At 35.6% G+C, this 25,869-nt stretch overlaps 2 protein-coding genes across 2 annotated transcripts; both read right to left on the bottom strand.

The window, feature by feature from the left end:
- Nucleotides 1–441: 441 nt before the first annotated feature.
- On the bottom strand, nt 442–2,169 carry LOC140956553 (serine/threonine-protein kinase-like protein At3g51990). The gene has a single exon (XM_073413336.1). The coding sequence runs from the start codon at nt 2,017–2,019 to the stop codon at nt 637–639; it is 1,383 nt and encodes a 460-aa protein (XP_073269437.1). The 5' UTR covers nt 2,020–2,169; the 3' UTR covers nt 442–636.
- A 9,769-nt stretch (nt 2,170–11,938) lies between these two features.
- On the bottom strand, nt 11,939–24,634 carry LOC140957790 (protein transport protein SEC31 homolog B). Its single transcript, XM_073415182.1, has 22 exons — nt 24,131–24,634; nt 23,586–23,661; nt 23,360–23,482; nt 22,550–22,646; nt 22,426–22,462; nt 20,356–20,461; nt 20,207–20,264; nt 19,845–19,942; nt 19,586–19,705; nt 19,059–19,101; nt 18,111–18,220; nt 17,879–18,006; nt 17,230–17,779; nt 17,043–17,135; nt 16,030–16,215; nt 15,733–15,946; nt 14,816–14,925; nt 14,549–14,734; nt 14,291–14,416; nt 13,938–14,211; nt 12,295–12,533; nt 11,939–12,200 (listed from the first exon to the last, which is right to left on the bottom strand). Exons 1-22 carry the CDS (start codon nt 24,448–24,450, stop codon nt 12,111–12,113), a joined length of 3,384 nt encoding a protein of 1,127 aa, XP_073271283.1. The 5' UTR covers nt 24,451–24,634; the 3' UTR covers nt 11,939–12,110.
- Nucleotides 24,635–25,869: the final 1,235 nt, after the last annotated feature.

Raw genomic sequence — 25,869 nt, 5'->3', positions numbered from 1 at the left:
TATCTTGATAGCAGATCCGTTGGAGCTCCTTACCCAACTCGTCCATTTCACCCGGATCGCATCAACTACTTTTCTAGCACTCTCAAGACATTTGAGCGCTGATTTAATCATTAGATGGGTCACGCAAAAAATATCTCCAACGTCCCATAACTCCCGTTCGTCTGTGCATATCCTCACTGAAACCTTGGCCGACCCACATCGCCGAGAGATGAAATTTAGTTCACCAGACTGAACTCGAGGTAATTTTTGGTTGCATCAAAGTTTGTTTTCAATATTTGATCGATGAATCACAAAAATGATGATTGAAGTTTTATTTTCTTGAAATGAACCAGAACTGGTTGCGATTTTTCTTTTTCTTCATAATTCAAAATAAGTACCAAAGAAGTCAACCATGGTTGTGTTTTATTCTTCGATTGAAAAGCGAAAACGAAAGAACAAACATAATAAATCGAAACCAATAACAAATGAACAGGAAGCACCACCATTACACGAGGCTGCTCAAACTTTTTGTACTCGTCAATGATTCACAGAAGATAAGCTATTTAATTTGAATACCAAGCTAAAACTGAAAATTTTGTGTAAACACGAAATGTAATCAATGGCGAGGATCCGTAGCCCGAGTAACTGAACCTGATCCTACAATCCTATCATCTTTCTTGGAACGGTTTCCGAATTCTCCTCAATCAACAAGTTTCTCTTCAACAATATTGTGCTATCTTTATCCATCCCAAGAACCATGGCACGAATATTGGTTGTGCCAACGAGCCTAGAACTTTCAACTCTAAAACTTGAATCCTTTCTAGCTGATCCCATTTCAGGTTCTACATCACCAATATGGTCAGCCATCAATTCCATCAAATTGCTCCGAACCCCCAAATCTGAGTACACTCTCCTCGAATTTCTGAGAAGCTTTCCAGCTCCAACATTCCAACTATCAGCATCCATCCCTTTTGAATTCACCCGAGAAGTTGTTGATGGAACCGGTCTTCCAACCGACTCAACCATCAAACAAGGATTAGCCAGACCGTTCCAAGAATGGACCGGAACCAGTTTGCTCAACTCACTTAAACATTCGACCACATCCCTCATAGACGGCCGTCTCTCCCTACAAGACCTCACACATTTAGCAGCCACCACAGCCAACTGTTTTCTCACAGAAACATCCTTGGGAGGAGCAATCCTAGGATCAAATATGTCCAACAAATTCCCTTTTCTGATCAAAGGAATGGCCCAATCAACGATGGAAGGCGGAGAATGCCCCACATCAATAGCCTTCCTCCCACTAATGATCTCTAAAAGCAATATCCCGAAGCTAAAAACATCAGTCTTAGAACTTAAATTATCAGGTGTTACATAACCAGGATCCAAGTACCCCATTGTCCCTGCAGGGGGAGTTGACCTCAACCTGTAATCATCCACACACCTCAAAGCCAACCCGAAATCCCCTAATCTCGCATTGAAATTCCTGTCAATCAAAATATTAGCAGACTTAATATCTCTGTGGATTACAGGTGGATTCAAAGAATGCAGCGTATCAATGGCTTTAGCAGTTTGCAGAGCCAATTTTATCCTTCTACCCCAATTCAGAAGCTTAGAATTCAAATGCAAAACATCATAAAGAGTGCCGTTGCTCATGAATTCGACCACCAAGAGACGATCTTGGGAGCGGGAGCCAGTCTTGGTGAACCCAACAAGATTGACTAATCTTGGGCTCTGGAGTCTAGACAAAATGTCAAACTCGTTGTCGCATTCATTCGGGTTCTCCATTCTCTGCGAGGGTTTCTTGATAGCCACGAGACGGCCACCGCGAAGGACTCCTTTGTACACAAGTCCATGGCTGCCTCGGCCCAGAAGCTTCGCATCCGAGAAATTATTTGTGGCCAATTCAAGATCTTTGTAATTGAATTCTTGGATGGTAATGGGGTTTTCTTTTTCTTTTGCATTTTTGCTGGAGGAAGTCGAGGAATGGGAATCGGCAGTTGAGATGGATGATTCTGCCTTACAGGAGAGGTAACCCATCAAGATTTCTGAGCTTTTGTCCCTAAAAAATGGAAGAATGTGGGAATGGAATGAATGTGGAACAAAAGAGTTGTTGAGCAAGAAGTAAATAAGGAGAGTCGTGGGTTATATGAAATGTCCATGAGTTGACCGCACTCCCATGTACATGTCTTCAAATCGCGGGCAATATATACATATATATGGATACGTGTGTGTGACTCTGTGTATGTATACATGTATGTGTGTTTGAATTGTCTGCTGTCATCACATACGTGGACCAATGTATATTGGGAGAAAAACTTAATTAGTTCATTTAATCTTTTTTAAAAAAAAGTATGCTCAATTTATCTTTTGCATAAATATTTTGAAAATGTCCAAAATACTCTTTGTTTCATTATTATTAGAAAATAATTACATTGTACCATGAAAATGCTATTTATTTCGGAGATACTAAATTATTATTGATATGAATCTGGCCGGACATGACGTGCAAATGATTGGAATGAGGTTCAAAGAGAAATTGCATGGACTCATGAGCAATCGAGAAGAAATTGCAAGCAAGGTTCCAAACCTCGAAAAATTCGTGATGCATGAAAATGAGCTTCGGGGACATAAGATCGTTGTGCAAGTGTTAAACGAAGAGAAAGACAGAAGCCTCTGCGTCCGAGCGGTCAAATCCTACCGCCCGAGCACTAAAGTCACTGTTCAGAACGTGAATTCTAGAATCCTCCGCGCCCGAGCGGTAACATCTTACGGCCCGATCTTGGCGCCCGAGCAGCAGAATCTCACGCCCAAGCGCACCCATCTGCGAGAAGAGTCCTAGTTGCCTAGTTTAGAGTTCAAATTATTTTGGTAACTAGATTTTGATATATTTTAGATTTGTAAACAATATATACATGAATTTTATTCATTGTAAACAATTAACATTGAGTTTTACTCATATTTTGTGAGTTTTTATCTCAAATTCAAAGCATGGCTTTGTATACACTTTTGTGTGTTTCTCAAATCAAACTTATCAAAGTTTAACACTTCGTGGCGTTTGTCAATTGTTATTCACTTGTATTGTCAAAGACGAGTTCTTTGAAGGTTCGTTTATCAATTGTTTATCTCATTAATATTTGTTGTTAAGTTTTTCGTAATTTAGATGTGAATATTACAACGTTACTTGTTTCAAAAAGATCAGGACAACACAACATTTTTTAGTTTCAATGAATCGAGGGCGCGACTCTGTTTTCCAGTGCGTTTGATTTTCGTGGTCGAAGAATCACATCAATTATTATTTAGTGTTATAAACCATAAAAGAAAGATAGATGATTAGAGATAATTCTAAGGCTGCGTTTGGTTGGGCGGATTAGGTGTGATAGATTATTTTATCACACCTAATCATGCGTTTGGTACGATTTTTATTTAACCAGCCCAATCCTTCCTATGAGTGATTAGGTGGTATTACGTGTGATAAAATAATATCTCCTTCCTCCGTAAGATTATTAATACCTCCTCTATCCCTACTCTCTTTCCAATTTTACCCTTCCTCCTTCACCGCTATTGAACCACCTCGGCTGCCGGACCGCCGTCGCCGGACCTCCGCCATCGTCGCCGCTGCCGGAACGCCATTGCCGCCGCCCTCACTGGACCTCCGCCACCGCCGGACATACGACAGACCGCACCGCCGGACCTTCGCCGGAACGCCATCGCCGTCGCCGGACCGCCGACTTACCGCCGTCGTCGGACCAACGCCGTCGCCGCCACGTCGGCTGCCGGATCCATCGCCGGACCACCGCCGGACTGCCGGAACGCCGCCGCCGGAGTGGAAGAAGAAAAAAAAAGACGAAGGGCAATTTTGTCCTTTCATCAAAAATTTCAAAATGCTCCTACACTTAAAAATCTTACCAAACATACTACCATATATTACATATCTACGACAATTATTTTCTTTATCATTTACATACTAATCATTAGTTTATTTTATCCTGCAACCAAACGCAGCCTAAAAGAAAAAAGAGAATTAATCAATACTCAAGTGCAATTTTCATTGAACACAATCACCTTATTCATAAGGACAGATTACAACATACAAATATTTACATATATTATCTTATCATATTTATATTGATTACAAATCTTTCAAATCTAATTAAATAAGGTAATAATCTAAAATAAAAATATATTTATAACATTCTCGATTATTTGCACAAACAATTGATTCTTCAAATATCCATTTGGCAAGATGGATGCTTAGAAACTTCATTGGGACTCCATGATGTTCCGTTAAAACTTTGTCAGTTGACAGGATCGGTTAAGGGGGGATCATCATTGAGCTACAATAGTTCGGTTCTTGAAATAATGAACACTGATGAATTAAATCGAGTTTGGTGTTCAAACCAAGCGGGACACTCGAAATGATCCTACATAGAAACCGATTAAATATTTTGTAAAGCATTCAAAATATATGCAAATTGAATGAGTAAAAATATTATAGTTGAAGCATTTTATCAAACACTTTGTATGCAATATTTTGTTATTTCAAGAATACATAAAATGCTTCAACAATGCATCTTTAAAACTATGAAAACGATAAGTAAATGCAATAAACAAATAGATACAAATTTGTTTATGAATGTTCGGGAACTTCAAATGCTCCTACGTCACTCCTTCTTCCCTTTGGGAAGAATCTACTAGAAGACTTTGATTTATACAACTCCTTGTACAAACTCATTCAATTAGGACTTACGCTACTGCCTAACTGAACTCCTAGCACTCAAGATTGTAGGCAGCACCTCACAATCAGCATATTGTTTAATGTCTCATATGCAAAGAATACATACACAAGTTTATTGTCTTTATACAAGACTCACTCAACTAATCTTTGAAGTTTAAATCTCTTGTACATGTGTGAGTAATTTTTCCTTTACAGTGTACATCTCAAATGTATCCTCACACAAGAGCTTGTGCTCTCAACTAGCTGATTTCTTCATGATAACTGTCCATGCTTTGAATCATCTTCAAAAAGCTCTTGTTTGATCTTCAAGATGATGTATTTATAAGCCCCAACAATGATATATACGTTAGACACAAGAATATGACTGTTTGGAAAATTTTTGTATTGTTTCTGAAATTGCGACGATCAAATTCGTCTTGCTGAACATTTTATCAAGTGGTCAACTCTAGTCAACTGATCAACTGGTTCAGTCGAACTGATCTGGTTTAGTTCAACTGGTTCGGTTCAGTTCAGCTGGTCTGGTTCAGTTGGTCAGCAGCTGGTCTGGTTCAGTTCAACTGGTTCAGTTAGTCAGCAGCTGGTTTAGTTCAGTTCAGTTGGTCAGCTGCTGGTTCAATTCAGTTGGTCAGCTGATGGTTCAGTTCAGTTGGTGTGTTGAAATCAGCCTAGCTGATTTTAGTTTGTGCAAAATCAGTAGTTTAATCGTCATTTATTAGCATCTTAAGATTCGATTCAGACTTTGATTTTTGAAGATGATTTGTAGATTATCGTCTTATCTTTCCAACGCATGCTGAATCGCTTCTTTCCAATTATGGAGCTGAGAGATATGACCAAAATACCGCAACTGCTCATTCCCAACTGATTGTTGTTTTCGTGCAATCAGTTTGGTAATTCAGCGATCAGTTAGAAGTTGATAACGTCCGAATTTTCCCAACTGACGTGAAATACGACTTGTTCCAAATTACGTTTTCTGATCAATCAAGTTGGCGTATTGTCATTTGAATCATCCAGTTGAGAGATATCATCAAAATACCGAAGCTTGCCAGAAATTCAGTTTGTGTAGAATTCAGTTTCAGCTTGCTTCTTGTTTTAATAACTTTACATTTGAGTAAATATGTTAGAAATACAATAACAAGTTTTGTTAACATCAGAATCAAGATTGCTAACATTAAATGTTCCAACATCAGTGAAACACATTAGGAAAACTCCAAACGAAAGAAAAAGAGTACATCAATAGATATTTTCTTTGGATATCTTCTCGACGATAGATGCGCTACGTTAAAACCTTTCCAGAAAAAATCTAGTGGGACAAAATCCTAGTGAAGGAAAAAGAGTACGAGATCTCTCGCTAATTATTAATTGCCTCATTAAAAACCTTATCAAGAAATGCCACGTAGGAAAAATAATAGACGAAGAAAAAAATACAACTTTGACTGCTTCCCCTATTGCAAGCATCACTTTAAATCAACAATTCTTCGTATTCCGAACATGTACACTGATTTTTCAAAATTTGATGCAGGTGATAATTTTGTAAAAAAAACGGTCATATTATCTTCAGTTGTCGATAATCTCTTTAAGTAAATCAATTGTCTGAATGATATTGCAAACAAAATCAGACATGTGTCTTTTTGGTTGTCTCTATCTTCTTTGGAGAAAAGATATACATCACTAGTGTAATTTGTGAGATGTGATGATGTATAAATTCTGATATATGGTACTTCAAGACCAAATATATTTTCTTTGTCTTTCAAGTTGGAGAAAATGATACTTTGAGTATCAAATGGTCAAACAACCACAAACTGATGTAACTTATAAAACTATTTTCGTACATTTTCTTTATACTATAACTTATGTACATATATTCTTCTAGAAAATGTACAATCTATAATCGTAGGCAGAATTTCGTCTTTTTCAAGTATTTTATCGCAAATTTATATTTCAATTACTTGTTGATTTTAGTAAACTCTTCAAGAGTACTAAGCTGAAAGTATGACCTTTACCATGATCATTTTTAAATTTGTATAATGACATGTTATATTGAAATGATAATTTTGGACGTTGAATTTAAATCCATTTGACATAAATCCATTTGGCATCTCAAATTCTAAGAGGATTTTCTATACATATCACTGTCAAATTAACCAATCCATGACCACTGAAATATTTTCTCATAACCGACTTTAGGTTAGAAACTCTGAGCTAAAGTGTGATCATATTTAAGATGTAATTTGTCAATCATGTGAATTGAAAATCACTACAAATTATATTTCAACATAATCCTCATTTTGCATTATAGCAAAAAAACATTAATAATTAGATACCAAATAATATGTGAAATCCCATATTTTAATATACTTGTTATTATTCATTAATAACACCATCCAAATTGGATTTATTAAAATATTTGGTCGATCACGATGTTAGCATCTTTTATGTTTACTTGCAAGTAATATAATCTATGTCTTGCAGGACATCAATTTCTTTCATAACGACTAACCTACATTGTTCTTTTGACATTGAGATATTCACTCATTTATTTTAAATGGGTTCTTCTTCGCTTCAGACGAGTTGTATACATTGTTCAACTAGAACATTAATGAAGTTAAATAGTATAATCGATCTTATATACAAGATCAAATAACATATTTTGATATTTAAACTTGGAACTTCATGTTCACTTTATAATATTTTGGGGTCGATCTCAAAAATATTTTTTTAGCTTCTATTTCTTCCCCCTCAATATTGGAAATATCATTTTACAAGAATAAAAAATGAAAAATTGCATCATAAAAATCTCATTGCTTAAAATATTTGATTATAAGATTCAAATTATTTCCAACATATCTACAATCTTTTCAAGAGATTTATTCTAGTCATTTGTCGCACATAACATATTATCAATTGGCATAATATATACAACATATATTTTAGATATCCCCAAAATCTGATGTATTTATTATAAAAATCAATGGTTTCAATAGTTGATTGGAGAAAAATTAATCAACTAAAGCAACGTATTTATGATCATAAAATTGATATTCATATTCTTTCTTTTAATCAAGCTTGTCTTGATTATATACTCTTGAAATTTTTCTCAAAACATATTTTCGCAAACATCAAGTTGTGATTCGTTGGCCCACATTATTTTTTTTCCAGATAATACGGGAATTTCTTCCAACTTGAGCATATGACAGTGGTATTAAATTTGCATAAATAAGAATTCAAAAAATTTTCTGCATATTTGATTCAAAAATCTTCATATTTATCGATCTAGAAACTTTTGGCTTCATCATTAACATCTTTGTGCACTATCAATAGTTTGTTAACTATTTATATAATTTGAATGCTCAACCCAATCAATTATGCTAAACTCTGAAAATATTTATATTGATGATATCTTTTTAGAATGTTAGTTCTTCTAGAACTATTGATTTGTAATGTATTTGTAACGTCCCGAAAATTCGAAGGTCCACCCGAACCACATGCATACGAGTGATTAAATTCCTTGTGTATTTCAATTAATTGTTTTAATTGCATAAAATTAATTATGATGTACATATTTACATGTTTAAAATTAAAATATGCTTTTCTACATGGTTGTGTTAAAATATATTTTTAAAGGTTATTCGAGTTGCGATTGAGGAACGGAGACCGAGGGCTAAAAAATCGAAAATGTTTTTATTGGTTAATTGTTTTTAATTATTTAAAATATGATTGATGCTTTTTATTAATTTTGAAAATAAGAGGTTTTGAGGTGATTTTACACGTCGGGACGTAAATTTTATCGGTGTTGGTTTCTCAACAAAAATACGAACGTTTTGACAACTCGGCTAATAAATTCACAAACTTATTTAAACAAAATTATTTTAAATATTTTAATTAAACACTAATGAGCTTAATTAAACTTTTAGTGGGCCTAAGCCTTATTAGTGGTTTATTTAACTATATAATATACTAATCTACCCAATAATTCACACACAACTACACGCCCACTTCTCCAACAAATCCTAAACTACTTCTTCACACAAAGCCACAGCACACACCTAGTTTCTCAAGGAAAAGTTTCAAAATATCTAGGAAAAGCATCAAAGTTTTTCAAGGTTTTCAAGCCAACGTCTCCTCGTCGTCGTCCTTCAAATCGTCAACGATAATTCGTGTGTTTTACACACAAAGACACGTCATATTCTCCTTTTTACTCATCATTCACACTATAGTAATTATTTAAAATATGTTTGCATGTAAAACAAGTTGCAATATGAAATATTTTCGGTTTTATGTCATATGCCAATTTTTAAGGCTTGAATTTGAGGAAAAATCATGTTTGTTATGTTGTTAAAGGGGCTGCCATTATTAGGAATTGTTTGGGGATGTTGTTACATGTTTTAAGGAGTCCTAAATCACACAACAACATGCTAAACTCACGGTAGAAACAAGTTGGTACCACCTTCCTGTCAAGTGTTCAAGGGGCTCGGTTGTGGGGATTCAGCTGGTGTGCTGAAATCAGCCTAGCTGATTTCAGTTTGTGCAGAAATAGTAGGTTCATCGTCATTTATCAGCATCTTAATCTTCGATTCAGACTTTTACTTCTAAAGATGATTTGTAGATCATTGTCTTATATTTTCAACGCATACTGAATCGCTTCATTTCGATAACCGAGTTGAGAGATATGACCAAAATACCGCAACTGCTCATACCAAACTGATTGTTGTTTTCGTGCAATCATTTCGGTACTTCAGCGATCAGTTAGACCTTGATAACATCTGATTTTGCCCAAATGGCTTGAAATACGACTTGTTTCAAATTGAATTTTCTAATCAGTCTTGTTGGCTTATTGTCATTTGAATTATCCAGCTGTGAAATATCATCAAAACACCGAAACTCGCCAGAAATTCAATTTGTGCAGAATTCAGTTTCAGCTTGCTTCTTGTTTTAATAACTTCACACTTGAGTAAATATGTTAGAAATACAATAACAAGTTTTGTTAACATCAAAATCAAGATTGCGAACATGAAATGTTCCAACAAATTCGAACCTTATTTTGGGAGGGCCAACAGGAGAACGTCTTTCTTTGCATTCTGATTATTTATTAGATTTGACTTGAGCGTCAGAGAAGATACGCTAGAGACCACATTCATTCTCTTTTAACGTTCATATTTGTGATTTCAGGTATGCCCCGGTAATTGGTCGGTGCCAAAGATTGGTTCTTTTCTTATAAACATATACACTTCGCTTTCTTAGTGGCATCACACCAGTATGTACAGGTTTTTCAATAATATTTAGTATGGAACCCAAAGTATTGTTTTCATACTACCATGCCATATATTAAGAAATGAAAGTCAAACTTTGGTACACGGATTCCATATTTCTTCGATGGATGCTGCTTTTTAGGCACTTTTTGCCATCTTTCCCGCAGTTTAGATCGCAATATTTGCAGAAATTAGACAATTTGTCAACAGCTACAGCAAGACTAGGGATGCATTCTTCTAGAAAAAGGTTTTTTTATATAAAAAAAATTAATTGAAAAGTTGTTCTAAATATTAAGGGTAAGTCAAGTATAAAAAAAAATAAGAAAATATTATGTTACAACCGTATCAAATTATTATTCTATAGGAAAAATAATGATAGAATTGAATCTAATGGATTCTTTAGTACAGAATTTGGAGATATGATTTTTCAATATTTATAGTATATCAACAAATATATCCTTTTACTTTTTTTAACAAATAAATTATAAGAAAATCTATTAGTAAATTGTTTAAATAAATTCAGTCGTCTTGCTAACAAACCCTAAATAATCTATTTCTTTCAATTTTATCAAAGCTCATTCAAATTTAACTTCGACTATTATCGGTTGAATTCGACCTATGTTATCACCATAGATTCAACGAAAAATCACGTGAGATCAAGTATAGATTTCCCTTTCACATCTTTGAATCAATGATAATCGTTAGATCATGTGTGTAATGCGGGTAATACCCCATTGTATAGCGCACCACATTAACTAGTATCATGAAATTTATTTATTTTAAGCTATTAATATTAGTAATAAATTTAAATTCAATTTATAGAAAAAAAAATATTTTAACATATGATAATTACATAAATACAATTCATGCGGCGGTTATATAATAAAAATTATATTTCAATGGATTTTTGTATGGACGAGAAGGAAGATTTTTTTTATTTTTTATTTTTTTTGAAGATTTTTCTGGTGAATTTGTTTAGCTGACCAATAAAATATGTCTTTTCCATACTTATAGTCTATTATACCTCTAATGTTAAAGAAATCTTTTATAATAAATTTTATTTTCAGTTTTGAATTATATTATAAAGAAATAAATAATATAATACAAGCTTTTGTTGGAGCATCTTAATTTGTTTTTTTTTTTCTGAGAAAGTATCTTAAATAATATTTCACATAATACATAAAGAAACTTGTACTATTCTGCTCGTGATACAAATTCCAATGACAAAAACTTGTGTGAGACGGTTTCACAGATCGTATTTTGTGAAACAGATATCTTATTTGGGTTGTCCATGAGAAAGTATTACTTTTTATGTTAAGAGTATTACTTTTTATTGTGAATATCGATAGGGTTGACTCATTTCACATATAAAGATTTGTGAGACCGTATCACAAGAGACCTACTCAATTCCAAGAACTCCATTGCTCAACTACTCTTTTGACCAGTGACCATTATGTATTAGATTTCGCTTCTATCTTGATATATCCTTCGCAACAGAGAGTTTGACTTGATGTTTGCTTTTGTTTTCATATCTCATTGTATTCTAAAAATTTCATGAAGTGAATTGAGAAATATAATGATTATTTACTTTAATTCCTTGTTAGGTAAATTTTCTATCGTACACATCATTCATACGATACAAAAAACTACTGATCATTTACAAAATATCTTAAAGCTTAAAATTATTTCATTATTATTTTATAAAAGTGGTGAAAGTTAAGAGTCGAAAAATATTTAAAATAAATATGTGGATTGAGATGGAGGAAAAAGATACATATAATACCGCAGAAAAATATGCAGAAAACACGGAAGCATTTTGGGAAGTCGGTATAAAATTTTATATTGGTCGACAAGATTTTATTTTTATGATGCGAATGCGTTCTTGAAGTACTTCCAAGTAAAAAAAAATAAAAATTACGAATATTGTTAACAAATCCAACCATTGGCTAAGTATGATCTAGTGCCAAAATAAATNTTTTGTCTAAATAATCCCCCAGTGAAATCAAAGCAAAAAACTCCTCCGTCTATTCAGAGTCTTAAATTTCTGAGAGTGCAGATGATGACAGAAAACATGATTAAACAACTAAAATTTGATGACAACCACAAGTTGAGGAATCGCGGGAGTGGAGAAGATGCTACGATATAATTTATCTCAAGCTCTGTCTTGTTTTGATCATTCTTTTGAGCGTTGCCAACCAGAAATTGCACTCGTCCCAATCACTTGTTGTGAGTTGAACCTATTGTTTCATTGTTGACAATTGGCATGTAGCTCGTAACAATCAGACGTGTAAGAAGAGCACGGATATGAAAATAATTGAGATTTGTTGATACCTGGATTTGAAGAGCGGTGCTGAAATCGCCTTTGTCCAATGCCTGACAGAGATGCACAAGCTTCTCGGCAGCGTTTTTTGATATATCTCCACTATTGAGCTTTGCAAACAAGGCTCCTAACTTCTTTGAGTTGTCCTCTATTTCCCGTTTCTTGGCCGGATTTGCTCTTGATCCTCCCAATGCTTCAGAAGTCTCGTTAAACAGCCTAGTTAAACTTGAGATAGCAGGTTTCTGTTGTGCTGTAGCAGGTACAAAAAATAAAATAAATTGCTCTGAATTAAAAAAATTTCAGAACCACTGGCCCGGTGAGACCAAGACTAATCAAGATCTCCTGTCAAAACGGTATCTTAAAAGGGATTTATACAGTTGTCATCCAACCACATGCATGGAATATGAAATAAAATGCATTTATGCAACAGAAGATCTGAAATTCGGCAAAACTACGTACATCCTAATTCTGGCCAAGTAACAGAAGCTATTTTTAGACGAAATCTTCAAAAGAAGGATCAGTCTCTTCCAAAATGGTACAACGAAAATCCCCAGAAACGAACTTACCAAGCTAAGGCACATGGTTAAAAAACATATTATTGTGAAACAATGATTAAGCAAAACAATACAAAAACGAAAACGCTCGTAGCTTAAAGAGAAATGTACTCACTTCTCTCTATAAATGAGAAGCTCTTTCACACACTGCTGTAGTTCTTATTCTCTAATGGTTCGATTTTGTTCCCTTAATCTAGTTTTCACTGGATTATTGTCTGAAACATGTTGAGTAAATTTTCCCATTGTGTATTTATTGCATATTACTGGTTTTCCCAGTTCGCAATTAGAAGCAGCTCTTATGACGTTATTTGCTTGGACTGGTTCTGGCATCTGTTCTTCTGGTTTATACCTGATTTTCCTACTGTTTTAGCTGGTATTTCCCCTCTTACAATGGACTAATATTTTGCCGGATGCAGTTTTGAGAGTGATTTTCTGATGTGTTTTTGCTGTTTCGTGTTTACTGATGATTCCTTAAATTGTGGGCTTCTCTTGCACACGGTTAAGAAGTCTAAATCTCAGACTAAATCATTTCCTTCACCTTTGTCATTGAGAAAACTAAGGTCATGTTTAAATTTGATTAATTTGATGGATTTCATTAATTTCAAATTACTCAACTTTTTTGAATTGACGAAATTCGAGTGAATTTCAATTCATCCCATATCAAGTTTTGATATTTCAATAATAATTGTGCTAAATTTCAAATACACCAAAGATGATTGTTAGTTACCTCAAATCTTTCCCCAAATCAAATCCCTCAGTCCAAGCGTAACCTAAGTCAAATCTTCAATTTTCTTTACTACAGGGGGTTCCCATATAGCATCTTAGAAGTAGCTTACTAACCAAAATAGTAGTCCAGCCACGTGGATTTGTAATTACAATTGAGAAATGAAACTTATATTTACCCCCACTCCCAACAGTGCGAAATGAACAAAGGATTTCAGAGAATGGTAACATTTATCTTCTACTCCATCTTTTCATCTTTATATTCAGCTTTTTGTCAGAACATGGTTAATAATTATTAATAAAAACCACTGCTTGCCATAGCTCATTGATTAACTGTTCATGCAATCCCTACCAGATAAAACTGGAGAAAAATTTACCAGGCACATTTGAAGTATCAACTGTCTGCACAGTTGGTGGAGGAGCAGCAGGAGTGACCGGTGGCTGCACTGAAGCAGGCTGAGTAGGACTCAGAGGTTGCATCCCAGGTCTTTGAACCACTGAATTATTCAGAGGGATGAAACCTCTAGATGGTGGAGTTGGGGCCATGACTTGAGGCATATTTTGCCCCGGCACTGGTCCTACTTGAGATATGTTACCAACATATGGAGCAACACCCGGAGGACCGGCTTGATAACTAGGGTTAGCAGCCCCCTGGGTAAAACATGTAAGGCAGCTTATGAGAGATGGTGAAATTGGAAAAGGGAGAAAAAGTGACAGTGTAACAGCATACCGGATATAACTGGGAACCCAAAGATGATGGCTGCTGATATTGCGTTGCATTCTTTAATAGAGGTGGGTTTGTAGGAACAAATGTCGCGGCTGGCTGAGTATTAACAGGAGGTGGAGGAAAGTTTCCCTGCAAGGTGGTTAACAAAACACACGCACATATGGAATTAAGAATCTCCTTATGCCACAATAGCCCAAACCAGTATTTCAATGCAATTTCAAAAAGTAAAAAATAATTAAAAAAAACAGATGACACTGTTACCATCTGAGGTGGAGTTGCTTCAGAAGGAACAAATATGTTTGGACGTGGTATATTAGGCTGAGGCATTGGCTGATATGTGAGAGGAGCGCTGTACCCACTCGCAAATGAAATATTAGGTTGCTGCTGATAATTTTCAACATACGGACTGGTCGGGATAGTTGGTTGGATCTGCGATTGTGCTGCATCCTGAGGGAGATAAAAATTAAAAATACATTAAAAAATTAAATAAAACCAGAAACATTTCAGAAAGGTGAACAGGAAGCACACCTGATAATAAAGTTGAGAGGCATCACCATAACTTGATTGATCAGCACTAAATGCTGTCCCCGTTTGTAATTGTGTGTTCTCATAAGTCACTGTCTTCTCGCTTTCTTTTTCTGTAAAATCAATTCAAATGATCCAAATTCAAAGATGAGCTTAGCCAAAGAGGCTTAAACTTCATTGAGTAAATCATTGCAACAAGTATATTCACAAGACCATGTCCTCCTTATTGATAGCACCAAATGCAAAGAAACACCTACAAAATAAGTTTTATCTAAATGACAGATATAGTTTAGACAGGAGTCTACAAGTAACTGCAAGGTGATAGCAGAAATCAGAGAAGCAAAAATATAGTTTCCTGTTCTTTCCGTTTATCAGTAGGAAATTCCATGGTATAACACATCTGCTTCCCGAGATAAATTGTGACTCTCAAAAGTCAAAACAACCCCTGGTATGTGGAAAGAAAAATGTGTCCTTCAGGACGCAGGCATCTAGTTGGACTAATAAGTCAAACAGATATACTTAGTAAATTAATTTCTTCCCACTGGACATAGGGATGTCAGATACAGTATATACACTCTTGTTATTTAGCTTTTACAAGAAAAGCTAGATATATATGGCTTTCAAAATTGTGTAATCATAGTTTGCATATACTCATAATTTCTAATTAGGGTGACTTAGAAAATTCAATTATGATATACCAGCTCGCACATGATGCTGAATTCCATCCATCTACGTCGCTAACAATGCAGGTTTTCAACAAGTTTTAACTGCTCTCTCCTCTCAAACCATCAAAACACCTATGGGCTTTTGGGAAGCATATTCTAAATATTTTCAGAATTTTGTTCACAACCAACCACCAAAATAACCAAGTCGGGATCAAAAAAGACGTGTGTGGCAAAAGACATGGAGTAGAGGCTTACCTGGCTCGGTTGAAAGGGTAATACGATCACGTAGGATCATAAGTTCAGTAGATAGTTCTTCAGTCCCCAAAAGATTCAAGTACTCCATTGCTGTACTTAAAAGCCCCTGACTTGCTAATATTTCAGCATACTTCTCGACTAGCTTACACAATGAAGCACTGAATTGTTTATGTGCAGAGGCCAAAGCAAAGACAATAGTCTTCTCCATTAAATCCTTTAGAATAGAAACATTAGATGTATGTCAATATAACATCTACAAAAACAGCCATATAACAAACATCTAATGAATGCACTTACCTGAAGACGGTCTACATAAGGTTTTCCATCGTGCTCTGTTGTCAAATTCTTTGACCACATTTCTACTGCTTTGTCGATATTTCCAGCACATATATAACAAAGTGTTGCGGCAGATGTATCACCAGCAGCCACGAGTCTTGCAGCAAGAGTATCACATAATATAGTCCACTCGTCTGTTTGTGCAAACTGGATGGACACAAATCCCAAGCACGCTATTAGATAATCATAAATAGCTAACAAATTATTATCAAACATAAAGATATCAAATCATGTTATCCACTCTATTCATGATGTAATAATGATATAAAAGAAAGGGCATCACATTCATCCATCCCTATGAGTCCAGACATAATCAAAATTTGGTCTCTCAAATATCAGAAGTCCGCAAGTAATGACTAAAATTGGAAATTATTGGCAGCAAAAGATAGTTATTTCGACAACTAAGAATAATTAAAAGACATGACATTAAAAAACACGGAATATTTGATAGACTCCACAACCCCTCTTCACATGAATCATTTATACATTGCAAAATCTGGCAGATTGGCACAAGTTTCAAAGGCCAGCGTGAAGACAAAACCCAAAATCTCTTATCTTTTTTTCGGTCATGACCACTACATCAAAATTTTCCAAAATTATTCTTGAAATAGAAATTTGGCCATAGCATGAACAGACGTCCATGTTCATAAATACACACCCAAGATCATCTAACAATATATGCCTGTGTATACAGATATATTTAGCAACGTCTCAACGTACAGGCTACAAACATTTACTTTACAACGAGAAATTGACAGCGTGTCGTGTGATTTAAAAGGTAAGATATCAAGAAACATCATATATCAAGTCAATGATGCGTGCACATAGTATACACAATGTGGCAGTAAGTAAAGCTTATCAAATTCGAAGCCTTTGGCTAACTAAAAAATCAAGTATGATCAATCTATATCGGATGTGATTATATTTCAAAGTATTGCATACACCTCTTGTTTTTTCCAGGAGAACACACTTACAGTACAAAAGAGCGCAAGAGTTTCCTTCCATGATTTTAGGGGCCTTGTATTAGCTATGCTCATCAGGTCATTGTTTACCATGGCTGAAACAACCTAAGATACAAAGAGAATAGAAAACCCAATACGAGGATCAGAAACAAGAAATTAACTCATCACCTGAACAATCCAAAAAATGATGTTTTACCACCTTCAGGTATGGAGAATGACTATTCTTGAGGAACTGATCCCGTGTGCGCTCCCACAAAGAACCACCACCAACATGAGCAATGACCAAAGCATCCGCTAACCTATTTGCAGAGATGCATTGTGCAACTGCTCCCTTGTAGTCCCCAACAATCAAAGCACGTTGAACGGTATCGTCAAATGATGGGTCAAAACTCTCACTTTGTTTGTCCATTTCTTGTTTGGATTCCTTTACTGGTTCTTCAATGATAAATTCTTTCTTATTAGTCGAGGAAGGCGTATCTGTTTTAGGACTAGCAAGATTGTTAAAGAAATCTTCCTCATTTTCAGTTGATGTTAACAAAGAGTCTTTGTTCCCCAAAACTCCTCCTTGATCTGGCATACCATCATCAATGCGAAGAGAATCCACTTGCTCGGAGACATCATTTGGTACAGCGTCACTTGCTTCAGAGGGACGACTAAAACCAAGATGAGAAAGTAGCTTCGACCTTGCCGTTCCATCCTCAGTGAACATAACCTTCATAAAGCCCCATATTTCCCGATCCTCCACAGATCTGAGCAGGAATAATAGAATAAAGGCAAGTTCGAGGCAGTAAAATGAATTATAATTTCGAAGAATTTAAAGCAACAAATCTGGAACATTAAAAACATACTCAGATTCTTGAGATTTTCTATCACATAAAAGTTTTAGAGCTGATCTGTCTCCATTTCTTATTGCAGCTTCAAATTCAGAAGATCGACTCACCAAAGCATGTTCTGTAACTAAGTTGGACAAATAAACCTGAAAAGCAGAATGTTGTTCTATTGTCAGTGAAAATTCCATCATAGCACAATTCCAAACAAGGCCGCTAAAAAACAAAGATTTAAGATTCTCCCTCAGCATACCTCTGAAGATCGATTTGAAGTTTCCATAGAGTGGAATGAAACAAGCTTGCCTCCAAAACCAAAAGATACTCCAGCCTTACTCTTATACCACTTTGGAGCCCTCATAGGTGCTGAGCAAAACATGAATGTATAAGAATTCCCAAAACCTTAAACTATGACAACCAAAACAGTCGGAAGAATGGCACGGAAACAACAATAAATATCAGAACTAACATCGGAATGCACATGATTGATCAATAAAAGCAGAAATATAAGGAAACTAGTATTTTCCGCCAGGACTTTTAAATAGTAAGGACTCGATAATGCAAGCAAACATAGAACCCTCAGCTTGGTCAAGTCACTGGTGTTGGTTGTTACATTTATTTTTACTTTTCTCTCAGATCATGTAGTTGACGTCTTAGACGATTTCATTGCCCCTTGAACTAAATGCAGGATACTCTCAAACAATACCAAAAATAAAAAATAGTCGTAATTATCAGACAAGTGTCACAAGCCTTAAGCGATGAAATCCACGGCACCAGAAAAAAATCACAAAATATTGTTCCTTTCATGGACATTCAATTCCATTGCGCAAATTTAAAGAAAAATGTGACAAATGGCAATGTTTATTCTCACTTAATAAAATTTAAACACTTTAGACATCTTCCGTCAAATGTATATCTTCCGTCAAATGAAGGCAAGCAAGGAAACAAGCTCAGGAGGATATTGAATAATTTTGCACTGTTCAGTCTGCACATGGAAGTGAAGCCACAGATCATCCTATCACTGGGACCAACAATTATCTCCTGCCATGAGTCTTGGAACATAAAATGAAAAGGGAAGTATGATAATGTGATTAATCCAGTTCATAGATGCTACGAGCTTATTCCAGAACAAATATTTAATCCAAGATTTCCACGTAGATGGGTCAGAAAACAAAATCTAGTAACTATTCATGAAGTACGGTACCTGCCACAAAGTCACTCTCTCCAGAACTATATCGACCACAACCCTGCGGGTGAGAAGAAATCAGAATCACTAGCAAAACGAGAGATCCAGAAATGATCAAAGATAATTAAGGCCCGACAGAGGAAAAAAGTGAAAAATGCATGGTTCAAATAACATGGCACAAATTCAATCGTTTGTACATTCAGAGTAAGCTCCCGTGAAAGATCCATTCTATTAACCATTAAGATGCAGTAGTTAAAACTTAAATAACTACAGATATTCCTCTGTCCCCATCTTGATATTGTAATACATTATAGAAACAATCACCAGTTATACGCAATGCTGTTCATAAAGCTATATACCTGATATCCACATCTATACTGCTAAATGACTGAATAATAATATATGAATTTGAAAGGTACAACAAAAATTAGGAAGACCAACTAAAGACGCACATTCACTTTCCAGTCGGTCACTTCTCAAAAAAAACATCCTCCATGAAAGGTCAAAAAAGGCACCAAAATAAAATCCATAGAGCATGAAATAACCTCTATATTATAAATGCCGATTTTCCCATCAAATGAAGATGCTGATACGACCCCCGGAATCTTAGGATACCAGTGCACATCAAAATTCCAGTTGGTTCCAGCAGGTAATTCAGCCACAATCTATCAAAACAATCCATCAAACCAACGTGGATATGTGATAAAATGCCTCTCAAAGAATGAAGCAAAAAATAACAGAGGGAAATTTTCCATATATTGAGAAAATTACTCAAAAACTTGAAGCAATAAAAAACAAATTCACCTCTCCAGAAACAGTGTCCCAGCAAATAGTACGATTATCTTTGGCACAGGTAAGCAAATATGAGCTGTCAATGGGGCACCATGACATTGCAATCACACCTGATGGAAATAATAAGTCACAGGTTAAAGTACGCCTTAAACAGTCATAATCAATTGCAGATCACATGCATGATGAATGCAAAATCGAAGATATGACCAAAAGTATAACATGCAAAGTAACAAAGACAAAATCCAAAGGGAAGACAACAATCCATGTAAATCAAATAATGACCCACTCCACCTGAGAAAATCAGAAAATTAGGATAATTACAACACTGAAAAATCTCTTGAACATGAGAAGTGAACCCTGAAGAAAATACATACCTTTTGTATGCCCGACAAACTCTTTAACAGGAGTCATTATATTCCGCATATCCCAAAGCTGATACAAACAGTGGCTATTTACAATGTTAAAATTTTAAACAGTTTGAGATGGAAACATTCATACCAAGAATATAAACTAAAAGCATTACCCTAAGAGTCGGCGAACTATCTTCATCTGAAGCAACAATGAGCTGAGTAGCAACATCGGGATTCCACTGCATCACGGAGCACCTTCGTCTAACAGAATCTGAGAAACTGAGAGACAGGCATATATAATCAGAAAGAGGGTGAGTAGCGTTACAGCCACAAATTTTCGCTCTTAATTAACTCAAACAGAGGGGAAAAATTCCCTCCGAATATTTGTACCACTAGTAATATAAAAGGAATACAAAACTGTAAACAAACCTTCAATTAATGATTATTATGGCCACAAGAGAGAGAATACATTTATAAAAGAGAACAATTGCTCACTTGCCCCTAGCTCAAGCTACAACTAACAACAACAAAATGCCCAATCTCCATTAACTCCCCCATTATTCGTTCTTTTTGTTTCCTCCCCCACCCCCAATGTGCCCCTAACACATGCACTCTTATATTTCCCCAATAGATGGACATAAAATAAATTGGGATTAATTTGTTTAGGACTCCAATATCACAGCCATTCTCAAGGCTATTCAAACTATTCCCACTCAGCCAATGACTATCTCTGAATTTGATTCCCAGGTGGTGGTGCTCCTTTGTTGTCACATTCTTATCCTCAGCTGAAACCACAATTCTTAGCGATTTTCTCGGGCATTGATGTAAAGGGTTACAGGGTTGGCGACACTGAAAACAAAATTCCTTCTACCAATCAGCGCCAAATTATTGACAAATGACGACCCAAACATCTTGTATATTGTTCATTGGCCCCTCATAAACTTCAAACTTGACCGACAGAAAAACTACAACCCCTGACAACCTCAAAGCAAGAGCAGAGCAATTTTCCCTCATGCATGATTGTGATCATGATTCATCCATTATCCTTCAAATCAGATTGGGTTACACGTTAGTAGCATACTGTGTTTAATCCGACTCCTTATCTTCTCGTCTTCTACATCCGTCGTCAATTCCATAGCCTGCATTACTGTCAAAGAACCATGGATGCAAACCCTCTTGCAGCTGCTCAAAAATACCCCAAACACTGCTCCTCTGGCATAACTTTCACCTAGGCGACCGAACTCCCCTGGGCCCATCTCTTGCCATAGTGAAGAGAGTTGCTCACGGCCAACGGGGTTTGAAGCTTCCCAACCACTTAGACAACGATATTGGTGAGTCCTCCAGAAATTTTTGGAATCATCTTTCTGATCCCATGCAACTAAACCACTGGGTTGTGGGCCCATCCATGCATATAAATGCTATTAACTTTATTTTCAATGCATAGCATTGATTTGAATACTGTTCAGCCTTCGAAATCCATCCAGTCGGGGTTTTTTTATCACGAAATTGGTTAAATCCATCCTTAGCAAGGCATCTTTTATCCCATGAAATAAAAAATTTATATCCCCTTCAAACCCTTCGAACTCATATAGGTTTTCCACCTCGATTACTCGTAGGTTTCCTCGATGCTGCCCACATTCTTCTCACCTGGAGAGCTTTTGGATGGAATCACAACCTCTCCACGGATAAGTTTCTTTAGCTTGGTATAGACACAGAATGAATCCCAGCTACCACATCCAGTTTTAAATTCATTTTTCTAGTATTACTCAATGATGTGCAACTACTTTTGGGTCATGAATTCCCTTTCTCCTGAACAAAGTACCCTTTTCACAATTTTCGTATCTCACATCTGAATGTGTGGTTTTCAACTCATAACTGGCTGGTCAGATTAATTGTTTAGACCAAAACTTGCACACTAAATCAACTTAAACAGAGAGAAAAAAAGATCAGCTAAACCTTCTAAAATGAAGATTATGGCCCCAAGAGACAACCCTCAACAAGAGAGTGATTCTTCACTTGGCCTTAGCTCAAGCTAGAACACTCTTAACCAAAAAATGCTCAATTCATCCGGACAACTTGCCCATGTTTATTTTTTGTGTCCTCCTAAACCCATGGGTAAACTCACCCACACCCTTAACACATATATTTCCGCAATAGATGGGCCTAAAATATATTAGTTAAGCCATAAGAATGGTTGACTATGCAACAACAAAAAACTTCAAATTTGATGGCAAAAGATATACCTTATAACTGGTTTTTGCTTCTTCAGATCCCACACCACTGCAATACAGAAAATGCCATTATTCTCACACAAAGGGTAAGAAATATTTAATTGCATAAAATCATATCAAACAACAATATTTTTACCAGTTGTCCCGTTAAATGAAGTGGAGGCCAGTATATGCTGGACCTTGCTATTCCAGGACAAAAAAGAGATTTCCCCTTGTGTCGCAGATCCACTACCCTGTGAAAAAGTTCAAGAGTCTGAGTTCTGATAATTGGACGTTGAGCACGGAAAAAAATAACAAATTGTTGGGAAAATGTAGGGCCATCATAAGCAAATTCCATAAAACAGATCATCTACTAATTGGTGGGTAAAATAGACCATTCATAAAATGTCAAGAGTCGAACATAAACTCCCTCCCAATTAAGTAAAAAGAGGGAGAACGAGAATATAACTAGAGGGATCTAATAAGAAGAAAGAAAAGAAAGCTGCCACCTAGAGATATTAATAACGAATTGATGGTAACAGATTAGCAGAGTTAAAATGCTGAAAAATACAGAATGAAATTCGAAACAGATTCAGATATCATATTACTGGCATTTATGCATTAGAAATTATTGAACCAGACAAAATGAATTTCTACCTCAATGGTTCTTAAAAAAACTAAATTTGAATTTGTGAATTTTGTGAATTTGGCTGAATAATATTTTTATTCATTACACTTGGTATTTATACAAGAACTATCAAATCTCCTATTAAAATAAAATATTCTGTTTCTATTAGGCTTAGAATCCGGAATCAGTTGTCAATAACTAATTCTGGATTTAGCTCATTTTCTTATTATAGAATAAATAAAATAAAATCCTAAATACAAATCTTACTAGGAAATAATAGGAATTCTAACAGAATTTCATGAAAATTATTCCTAAATTTATTCATTCATCACTCCATACCTTGAGTGGCGGAAAATGAGTTGGCTCAGATGGTTTCGACACATCCCATATACAAATTTCACCTTCATCGGCCCCAGAAGCGAGAAGGTTGGGAGAAATAAAATTAAACTCCAAGCCACGAACCTGAGTGGTATATTATATCAAACAACAATCTTTCAACGAAAGCAACGAAATGGAATGGCTAAATTAGTAGAAAAGTTGGAATACAGCAACAGAAGATGCTTACAGGTCCTTTGTGTCTCGAAAGATTCTCAATGAGCGCATTTTCACTTGAAAGAGAACCCTTTCTACTTTTGTCGGGGCTGAAAAATAAAGGAAATCAAAAAATGTAAACTTGAAGGCTGCAGCAGAATAGAATAATAAACAAAATCACCATATGAAACCGAAATGCTCAAGGTCCAAAATGTCGATGAGAATCAATAGTGATTAGCATCTATATTACTGTATATTACTTGATTCAGAAGACAAGATTAAACATAACTTGAGAGATGAATAAGCAATACATAATTTCCAGCTATAAGAATAAATAGGTTGACGATGGAAAACAGACACGAGTCAAGCACTGAATCACACTGCAAAGCAAAACGAATTCAAAGAACTATTGGACAAAGTCCCGCTACAATGTCATCCGACTTTTGATTGCAGAATTTCAATTACTTCAAAGTTCAGAACAAATGCCGATCACAAAATAATCAAAAGCAGCAGCTGTCATTGGGGGCCTCAAAATGACAATAAAAACAAGTCAAAAGAATCCCACAAAATAAAATTTACCAGATCAAGGCCCTAGGATTCCAGAGCCCAATGTTCCCATCAACGAGGCCACCAGCAATGATTCCAAAGGAATACTCCTCGGCATTCGCCGGGCCCTTCGCCCATGAAATCCGATTAAACCGTTCCGAGCTCGGGGCGGAACCCGCCAAGATCAGCTGCCTATCGTCAGACACAAAATCAAGCTCGAATATATCGAGATTAGCGGAGGAGCTAAACTGCAGATCCACGGCCCCTGCCATCGTCCCCGCTGCCATGTACCTACCATCAGGGGCGAACGCCGCCGATGCGGATCTGTTCACACCCTTTATACACCACGCCATCACAAAAACCTACAAATCTATCAATTAACAAATGTCTATCGACAAAATTGAAGAATTTATCGCGTAGATCTCGAAATTGGGGGGCGAGAATTGCGATTGGATCGACGTTTCGTTGAATTTAGTACTGATTTTTGGGGTGTGTGTGTGAGAGAGAGAGAATGATTTAGAGGGTAACTGAGAATAATGTGGTGAAGTGAGGGTTTTGATTTTGGGATTTGGGCGAAACAGCCAGTATGACGTTCGATGAAAGGACTAAAGTGCCCCTCTAGCGATGTTAGAAGGGTGGGATCCCACATGCTCTTTAAAGTTTAAAATTGACCTTCAGTCCCCAGCCGTCGTTTTTTTTGTGTTCAGTCTCTGAGTACTTTTTATTACCACATTTCCACATGAAATGTACCACAATTTGTATGACATAGTACCACAATTTTGTGGGTAGGGAGTGAACCCAAAGAAATATTTTGATTGGGGATTTTTTACCAACTTCCCCAAGTTTTAACGATTTAAAAATATATTTTAAATATTATATACCATTGGTTAATTTATTGAATTTAAATAATTTTAGTTTGAATTACATAAATATTATCTATATATAGAAAAATTTTAAAACTACGTCTCTATGTAGTTCCGATTTATTACTTGAATAATGCTAAAGATATAACAGAAATATCATAAAGAGATATTAAAACAATTATATAGCGATATTTTATTATATCGTGGGATTTTGTATTGAATTTGAAACGTCCACTGCTCATTTTTCTTAAAAAAATATTAGAATTTTTTTTCAGCTATGGCCGAATTACAACTTATACATATATATTTTTTTAAAATAACTTTGCATCATTTAAAAATAAACAACCAACTATATTTGAAAATTCAAAGGAAAGAACTCAAACATAAAATCGTCAATCGTTTACCAAACTTAAATTTAGCAATATTTCAAAATAAAACTAACTTTAACATCCTCTCAACAACCTCTCAAAAGCATCATAAAAGTCATAAAATTGAAGGATCGAGTGTACTAGTGCCTTCGAAGGCATTTCGAACACTATATCTCCAATGAACTGCAATAGCTCGTGTTCTAAGAATGTTAAAACCGATGAATTAAATTGAGTTTGGTTTAAAACCAAGCGGAAGAAACTCGAAGTAATCCTTCGTGAAGAAGACTGTAATTAGAAAACATTTTAACTTATGTAAACTGAATAACTGAAAAAGGGTAGATTAGTTTTTGCTTTCATCAGTTCAGTTATGGTGACAACTGAACTGACGGATACTCTAACTGATCAAAACAATTTGAAAATAGCAGTTAATCAGTTAAATACACAAGATATGTTTATGGATGTTCGGAGACTTCAACTGCTCCTACGTCACTCATTCTACCTCCACTGGTAGGATCCACTAGAAGACTTTGATTTATACAAA

The sequence above is a fragment of the Primulina huaijiensis genome, chromosome 14 (genome assembly GCF_012295235.1).
Source record: "Primulina huaijiensis isolate GDHJ02 chromosome 14, ASM1229523v2, whole genome shotgun sequence".
NCBI lineage: Eukaryota > Viridiplantae > Streptophyta > Magnoliopsida > Lamiales > Gesneriaceae > Primulina > Primulina huaijiensis.
Note: the sequence above shows the minus strand (reverse complement) of the source record. Positions and strands in the feature narration are given on the sequence as shown.

Bases quoted from the DNA above. Each gene is read 5' to 3' on its own strand.
- LOC140956553 (XM_073413336.1), bottom strand. From the start codon at position 2,019: ATGGGTTACCTCTCCTGTAAGGCAGAATCATCCATCTCAACTGCCGAT.
- LOC140957790 (XM_073415182.1), bottom strand. From the start codon at position 24,450: ATGGCGTGGTGTATAAAGGGTGTGAACAGATCCGCATCGGCGGCGTTC. The intron at 17,136-17,229 runs GTGGTAAAACAT...TTTGTATCTTAG, and splicing joins GTCATTCTCCATACCTGAAG to GTTGTTTCAGCCATGGTAAA. The intron at 14,417-14,548 runs GTAACAGTGTCA...ACCACCTTGCAG, and splicing joins AAGCAACTCCACCTCAGATG to GGAAACTTTCCTCCACCTCC.